The sequence below is a fragment of the Colobus angolensis genome, unplaced genomic scaffold (assembly GCF_000951035.1).
Source record: "Colobus angolensis palliatus isolate OR3802 unplaced genomic scaffold, Cang.pa_1.0 Scaffold399, whole genome shotgun sequence".
Lineage (NCBI taxonomy): Eukaryota > Metazoa > Chordata > Mammalia > Primates > Cercopithecidae > Colobus > Colobus angolensis.
This window is the reverse complement of record NW_012117365.1, coordinates 1,695,905-1,704,614: the sequence shown is the minus strand read 5'-3', so window position 1 is coordinate 1,704,614 and position 8,710 is coordinate 1,695,905. Positions and strand designations below refer to the sequence as shown.

Below are 8,710 nucleotides of genomic sequence, written 5' to 3'. Positions count from 1 at the left end.
CAGTGGCACGATCTCGGCTCACTGCAACCTCCACCTCCCGGGTTCAAGTGATTCTCCTGCCTCAGCCTCCCGAGTAGCTGGGATTACAGGCACCCACCACCACACCTGGCTAATATTTTTATATTTTTTAGTGGAGATGGGGTTTCACCATGATGGCCAGGCTAGTCTCAAACTTCTGACCTGAAGTGATCCACCCGCATTGGCCTCTCAAAGTGCTGGGATTACAGGCATGAGCCACTGCACCCCGCTGAGAATTTTTAAAAACAGACTACAAAGTGCAGCAAATACAATAAACACAGTTAAAATATAATATGATGGAATAAAGACCAAACATACCAGTCATATCAGTAGGCAACTCTTCTATCAAAAGAAAATGATGTTCAAATTGGCTCACAATGCAACACTAGTTTTGTACTAGGTACAAAGAAATACAGAGTGATTTAACGTGAAAACCAAGAGACGGGCAAAGGAATACCAGAGAAGTGGTATGGTACATGTGTACTGCACATGTGCATGTATATGCTATCTTTATCAGGGTTATACTTATTTATAAAAAGTATTTTTATGTTTTTGTTTCTCTGTGGTCTGGAATAATTTATGTAGTACTGGTCTTTGACGGTTTTGTGGAATTCCTGTATGAAGTTTGTGGTCCCTATTGCTTTCCTTTGTAGCAAATCTTTGATACATTTCTCTGTTTCTTCTAGGGAAGTCAATTTTGGAAAACTGTATTTACCTAGATTTTCCATTTCACCAAAGTTTTCATATTTATCAAAAGTTATGCCAAGCAGTCTCATTAATTTTTTTCAAAGAACCAGGATTTTGATTTATTGGTGCTACATTTTTCTGTTTTCTACCTCAATTTTTGGTGTATCTTTCCATATGCTTTCTATGGGTTTACTTTGTTATTTTCTAGCTTTCATAGTGGAGATTTTAATTCGCTTATTTTCATTGTTTCGTTTTTATTTACATAAGTAATGGAATGCTGTAAGACTGATGGGAATATGTCAGAGGGACACATGAGCCAACTTCCAGTGGCTCTGACTGGCCAAATGTGAGACAATTTGAACATCAAAAAGACTAACAACAGTAATGGATTATGGCACACTGAATGGAAAAAAACAAAAGCAAAAACCCATGAGTCCATGGTGATATTTTTTAAAAACCGGATGTGGAATGGAGGGAGAAAAAGCCTTCTTTACAGAAGAATGATAGTAATTGTAAAAAGAACAAAGGATTCCCACATTTGCAAAGAAATGCCCTTCAGATTATTTATTAATTATAATGAAAGAAATATAGCCACTACCTTTGCCAAGTGATCAAATTACTGGCAATGGAACAAAGTAATATCATGTGCTTCCTGATATTTTGTACTAAGAAAGACATCGTATCTCCTCCATAGAATCTTGCCAAAAATATTTAACCTGGATCCAGTTATGAGAAGATGAATCCAAATTGTGGGATATGCTACAAAATAACTGTCCTGGGTTCTTAAAAATGTCAGTGTCAGGAAGAAATGGGAGGAAGTGGTAGGGAAACTGTTCTAGATTAAAGGAAACTACAGAGATCTGAAAATGAAATGCCATGTACATTAGAATATTGTGTTAATGTTAAAATTCTGGAGTGTGTTCATGGTTTTGTGGTTCTGTTAGTGTTCGTTCTTACGAAGCGCCTCCTGACTTAGGAGTGAAATGTCATGATAGCTGCAGCTTTTTTTTTTTTTTTTTTAATCTGTGGCTTTTGATGCTCATCAAAAAAATGTAAGTTTTTATATAAGGAGAGAGAGAAAATATGGCAAATGTTAACAGTTGGTGAATTTAAGGAAGAAGATACATGGGTTTTATTGTACTATTCTTTCAACTTTTATGTAAGTTTGAAATTTACTTTAAAAGTTGGTAAAGAAAAAGAATTTATATAGCAAATGTACTAGGCTCAGGAAATTCAAGGCATTTTTCTCCATAAAGTATTTTGCTGTTCACTGCTAGGGGGCCAGTCTTTCCATCAAATTCATGAAGGACCCCCGCCCTATCCTGCCCGAGGCCTTATTCCACTGACTTTTCTTCCAGCTCCTTCCCTTCTCATACAGTGAAGACACATTAGTCTTTTTTACCCCCTGCCTTTGTTCATTGCGAACAGTCCAGTTCCTTTTTTTTCCCCCTTCTGCAAATGAAAGAGCCTGCTCAAGCGCTTTCCCTGACACTGACAGTAATAGCTGTGCTGAAGATGAGGCGGGAGCACTGGGGAGGGGGCTTTCCTTTCAGCTTTTAGGATTGGCCAGGCAAGTTAACAATAGGCCCCTTTTATTTACGATGAGGGACTGGAAAGGCAAAAGAGAGGAACTCATGCTGATTTTCTGTCAACTAGATCCAGATGCCAGGATGCCTTCTTTCCCTCCCTGAGCTTTAGTCTCTGTCAACATTGCACTCCCAAAAAGTCATTCATGTACATGGCCTTGAAATGATCTGACTGCTAAGGTCCAGGGTTTACTGTCCATAACAGAGTTTCCCTGTGTCTCATTCTCCCCATCCTGGCAGAGAAAGGAACTCCCACTCTGCCTTTTGCACTAATTGGCAGAATGCCCACAGCCTGGTCTGAAAGTCTCCTCTCTCCCTTTCAGATGACCCAGCAGATGGCTGGGATGAACTTCTATGGAGCCAATGGCATGATGAACTATGGACAGTCAATGAGCGGCGGAAGTGGACAGGCAGCAAATCAGACTCTCAGTCCTCAGATGTGGAAATAAAAACAAAACACCTGTATGGCTGCCATTCTCTTCAGCCCTTGCTCTCCCCTTTCCACAGCCTCCACCCCTGACCCCCATCCTCTTTTCCTACCTCTCCGTTTGGTTTAGAAATTTCTCAATAAGTCATTTGGGGTTTGGCATCCTGCCCAGCCACTTCCCAAACATGAAGACCTCTCTGTTGCTTTATGTTGTACATGCCCCGTAGCCATCCCAGCGTCCTCCCCAGTCCTCTCCTGGCACCAACACCTTAGAAGTTGTTGGCAGAAGGCACTTAAACTGTGGGAGAAACGTGCACACCTTTGAGTACCTTCCCTCAAGGTTAAAGCTCCTGTCAGACTCTCAGAAGGGTCTGTAGGTGTTGTGTATTAGGCAAACAGGGGAAAGCTTAGAGGTCCTTCTGTATGTGTTAATAAGCTGTTTCTAAGTGTTTAAATTTGAAGGGGAAGCATCATGTTCTCATGATTTATGGGAATGAAGCAAGTACTGAAATCAAATTAAATACTCCCTGGATCCTGGGTCAGTTTGACCTTAGCCCTGGGGTGAGGCAAGCCCCCTCCTACGAGGATGAGCAAAAATAAATACTACTCTCTTCACCCTGAGTTGCTTTCCGGATCTGGGGCTTCAGGACTTGCTGCTTCAGTCAGCCTTTATTAGCACCAAAGACTTTATGAAGATCCCACACACAGACACACATCCCTTCCCGCCTCCCACCTGCCTTCAGTAGGATCTGGCTCCGTGGCTGGAGGACAAACCCCTAGAGTGGGAATGCAGAGCTTAACGTGTACTGCTTGTGTGTGCACGTGAGTGTGTGTGTGTGTGTGTGTGTGTGTGTGTGTGTGTGTGTGTGTGTTCCGCCTCCCATCCTCTCCCCATCTGCTCTGGGTATTTTTGTTTTTGTTTAGTTTTAGGTTTACAACAGAGAGGAGTTAATTTATCAGCAGCCTAAAACTGTTGTGTTTTTCTTACGGTTTAAAAAATGCCATGTCATTGATAACTCCCTTTCTCCCTTCCCTTCTCCCAGTCTGCTGATCACTCTTTCATGCCTGTGTATCCAGGGTGCTCTGTTTCCCCACCGTTCCCAGGTGTACGAGGCAGAGGGCCGGGACAGCTTTCCTCTCAGTCATTGTTCACCCCACTTGAAAATTCAGACAAGAAAACTTTGCTTTAAAGATTTCATGTGTGGGAACTACAGTTCCTGGCTGCCTTTCTCCTGTGTATGTGTAAATTCCTTAATAAATATTGCAGGGAAGGACTGTTTGCTTGGCCATTACTGTGCGTCACTCTTGGAGGAGGGTGCGTTACACTCAGGTTTTCTGTTTTCCAAAGGCAATTCTTTCATTTACTGTATTTTGGAAAATTCTGTACTTCTCATACCCAAGGGCGAGGCCCAGGCTCCAGCAGTCAGAAAGGGGGCCTCTCTCCACTGGCATCTAGAGCTGTGAGCTGAGGGAACTCCGAAGATCGGCACCTGCTAGAGTCACAGAACATCAGCGCGGCATGCCTTTCCCCCACAGATGGAGAAACTGAGACACGGAGAAAGGACATGGTTGGCTGATGTCCACTAGAGAACCCTGGGCAGAGCCGGCAGTAGCCTCCAAGTGTCTGGATTTCCAGCCCCTTGTTCTTTCCCTATGCCATGGCAATTAAGTAGTGAGTTGAAATTCCTCTCTGCCGAGAGAACAGTAGCTTTGGCTGCTAAAGGTAACTCACCCCTCTCTGAGCTATCGGAATTGGGCCTTCCAAATCAGTGTCAGGAATCAGAAACAGGACACTCATTCCTGGGGGCAGTATGAAGTACAAAGGGAAGAAGACCGTGTCTTTAGTCTGTTTCCTTCTCCCTTTGACTCCCTTTCTGCTCTCAACAGATGTGATCTTTGGACCCTTCCTCCCTTCTTTGAGTACACGCTTTGAGTCCTTACAGATGTAAGTGGGAGGACAGCTCAGTGACTAGGAAAGTCGGCTCTGGGTCAGGCTGCCAGTGTTCCTGTCCCTTCCTACGCTGAGCGAACTACTGAACTCCTGTGTCTCCGGGTAAAATAGGGACGATGGTAATAGGATAATAAGCAGTTCCTGTGGTATATTTAGCACACTATTGGGCACTTAGTAAGCACTCAGGTATTAGCAGGTATTGCATGCCAGATCTGTGTTAGGCAGTAGCTCATTTGACAAACATTTAATAAGTGTTAGTAATGTGCCAAACACTGTTTTAGGCTCTAGAGACAAAGCAGTGAATAAAAACTCTCTAATCTCATAGGGTAGTGTGGTAGGAGAAATGGATAATAAACAAATAGATTTAATTCAGACAGTGTAAGACAAGGGGAGAGAGTGGGTATGGGGCCATTTGGACGGAGTGGTCAGGAGAAGGTTACATTTGGACTGAGACCTGAAGACGCAGCCAGTCCGTAGAGATCTGGAAAGAGTTGGAAATAGTTTGGGGGCGTTAGTTTGGGAGTCGTGAGGATACGGGTGTTATGTAAAGCCATGAGAGCAGTTGAAGTCACTTGAGAAAATAGAAGAGAACTGAGTCTGGGAACCCATCAGCATTTAGAGGTTGAGAAGGATGAATAAGATGAATCTGAGATAGTTTCTGCTTTTAAGAAGCTCATGGTCTCATGGGGCAGCAAATTTATAATTTCTTTTTTCTGTTTTTGTTTTGTTTTGTTTTTTGAGATGGAGTCTTGCTCTGTCGCCCGGGCTGGAGTGCAGTGGCCGGATCTCAGCTCACTGCAAGCTCCGCCTCCCGGGTTTATGCCATTCTCCTGCCTCAGCCTCCCGAGTAGCTGGGACTACAGGCGCCCGCCACCTCGCCCAGCTAGTTTTTTGTATTTTTTAGTAGAGACGGGGTTTCACGGTGTTAGCCAGGATGGTCTCGATCTCCTGACCTCGTGATCCGCCCGTCTCGGCCTCCCAAAGTGCTGGGATTACAGGCTTGAGCCACCGCGCCCGGCCCTGTTTTTGTTTTTGAGACAGAGTCTCGCTCTGTCACCCAAGCTGGAGTGCAGTGGTGTGATCATGGCTCACTGCAGCCTTGACCTCCTGGGCTTACACAATCCTCCAACTTCAGCCTCCCCAAGTAGCTGGGACCAAAGGTGTGCACCACCACCACTGGGATAATTTTATTTTATTTTTTTGTAGAGACAAGGTCTCCCTATGTTGCCCAGGCAAGTTCCTGTGATCCTCCCACATCGTCCTCCCATAGTGCTGGGATTACAAGCGTGAGCCACTGTGTCTGGCCTGTAATTTCCTATACAGGTGGATAATGGGAGCTGAGGTGAGGGGGGACTTAGCCCAGTCAGGAAACCTTCCTGAAGAGAGTGGCACTGAGCTGAGTCTTAAAGGGAGAAGTAGCAGTTAACCAGTGAATTGGTGTGGAGAAGAATATTCCAGACAAATAATGTCATGTGAATAAGCATATGGAAACCTAGAAGAGCGTGGAACATTTTGAGAGGTACACACATATTTCTAGGGTATGATGTGAGTGTGGTGTGCTGTGGGAGAGGTGGAGCTGGACCAGGTAGGGGGGCCTTTCCACACCCTATGAAGGAGTTTAGCCCGAAGTATGAGTGGTGGAGAGACTTGGTTGATTTGAGTTTTAGATAGCTCACTCTTGCATCACTGTGAACAGCACATTTGAGGAAGCAAGACCAGAGGTAGGGAACCAGAAATGGCAAGAGCTGACCTAGGGCTGTGGTGGTGGGGGTAGGGGAAAATGGAGGGGCTTAGAGTAGCAGTTAATGATTGATCATGAGGCATGTGAGATGCTAAAAGGTGTTCCACAGAAATGCTAAAATAAGCGTAGAAAAGACTAGATTATATCACTTCATATCTAGAATATAATATCTACAAAGTAATCTCTTTGAAAAGTCCTGTAGTAGACCTTTTTCGTAGTTTTCTAGCACTTACTAACACTTATTTTACCATGGAGTCAATTTCTCTGGTATATCTAATAATCATAGAATACTATTTGGGGAAAAGCAACCAGAATACTTTAGGACAGGAGTATCCTATCTTTTGGCTTCCCTGGGCCACATTGGAAGAATTGTCTTGGGCCACATGTAAAATACTGATAAAATGTGATATCTGATGAGCTAAAAAAAAAAAACCAAACATAATTTTTTGTTGTTGTTGTTTTGTTTGTTTGTTTGTTTTGTAGAGATGGAGTCTCACTCTGTCGCCCAGGCTGACTCTCGGCTCACTGCAACCTCTGCCTCCCAGGCTCAAGCAATTTTCCTGTCTCAGCCTCCCAAGTAGCTGAGATTACAGGCGCATGCCTCCACACCCGGCTAATTTCTTTTGTATTTTAGTAGAGATGGGGTTTCACTGTGTTGCCCAGGCTGGTCTTGAACTCCTGAGCTCAGGCAATCCATCCACCTCAGCCTCCCAAAGAGTTAGGATTACAGGCATGAGCCACCAAGCCCGGCCCTCATAATGTTTTATGAATTTGTGTTGGGCCTCATTCAAAGCCATCCTGGGCCGCATGCGGACTGTGGGCCGAGGGCTAAACAAGGTGCTTTAGGAGGTAGAGTTGGGAGGTGTTAGTATTGGATAAGATGTGGTATGGAGAGGGAGGAAGCAGTCAAATCTCCCATGTTTCTAGATTATGTGAAAGAATTTACGGAAGGAAGAGAAGCTGGCTTTTTTCTAGGAAGGGAGAAGTAGATAATTAGGAGTTTGGTTTTAGGCTTGTTGAAATTGTGTTGCCTGTGTTATATCCAGGTCTGGCTGACCTGGATTTAAATTGGATTTAAGAGTCTGAAGTTCAAGGAAGAGGTCAGGCTGGAGAAATTAATTTGTGAGTTAGCCCATGGGGGTGGTAACTGATACCATAGGAGATGGATGGGAATCACCTAAGGTGGGTTTGTAAAATAACAGCAGTGGGCTGGGACAATTTGTGGGGAAATATTTATTTCTAATAGAAGTTAAGGAGGAAAGGCCCAAGAAGGAGAGGAGGTGGAATGGGGATGAGGAGGAATAGTCAGAAAGTTATGCAAAACAAAACTCTAGGAAAGTACAATGTCAAGGAACCCTAGGAACTATACTATCTAGAAAAAGGGATGATCACAAACATCAAATCAGCAGGAAAATCTAGAGAGAGAAGGATTGGTAAAAGGACTACTGAATTTTTAGCATTTGGAAATGGTAAACTTCAGTTGGAATGGTAGGGCCAGAAACCAGATTATAGCAAGTTGAAGGGTGAATTGAAGCAGTTGTAAAGTAGAGAAACAAGCTCTATAAAATTAAATATACCTGGTAAGATTTAAGAATAGAGACAGAGCATGTAAATTCCAAGCCAATAAAGAGGGAAAAATTAGAAAATGCAAATAAGCAAAAATATCAACCATCCTCTTGTCCCCCAAGAAAAAGGCAGGGTAAGAATTTTTTTTTTTTTTTTTTTTTAAAGCTCAGCAAAGTGGACCAAACTGAATTAAAAAGTAGTATGATTGAAACAAGTCTAAATACAAAAAATACAATGTAAATGGAATAAATACATTTGGAATACTGACATTGTCAGATTGCACTTTTAAAATCCATTCCTAGCCGTGTGCAGTGGGTCACGCCTGTTCTCCCAGCACTTTGGGAGACCAAGGCGGGTGGATCATGAGGTCAGAGGTTTGAGACCATCCTGGCCAAGATGATGAAACCCTGTCTCCAATGAACCGGGCGTGGTGGCAGGCACCTGTAGTCCCAGTTACTCAGGACGCTGAGAAAGGAGAATCGCTTGAACCCATGAGGCGAAGGTTGCAGTGAGCCGAGATCGCGCCATCGCACTCCAGCCTGGGCAACAAGAGCGAAACTCCATCTTAAATAAAAAAATAAATAAATGTAAAATAAAAAAGGCCGGGCCAGTAATCCCAGACTTTGGGAGGCCGAGGTGGGTAGATCACGAGGTCAGGAGATCGAGACCATCCTGGCTAACACGGTGAAACCCCCGTCTCTACTAAAAAAGTACAAAAAACTAGCCGGGCGAGG

At 43.8% G+C, this 8,710-nt stretch overlaps 1 protein-coding gene across 4 annotated transcripts in view; it reads left to right on the top strand.

The window, feature by feature from the left end:
• The window catches only part of SMAP2 (small ArfGAP2), a 50,136-nt gene extending 46,143 nt beyond the window's left edge, over positions 1-3,993 (top strand). For all 4 annotated transcript variants that reach the window (XM_011955209.1, XM_011955210.1, XM_011955212.1 and 1 more), the window contains exon 10: positions 2,615-3,993. In XM_011955209.1, coding sequence (XP_011810599.1) covers positions 2,615-2,740 — 126 coding nt within the window. In that variant the 3' untranslated portion in view covers positions 2,741-3,993. The remainder of the gene's footprint in view (positions 1-2,614) is intronic.
• The last annotated feature ends 4,717 nt before the right edge of the window (positions 3,994-8,710 follow it).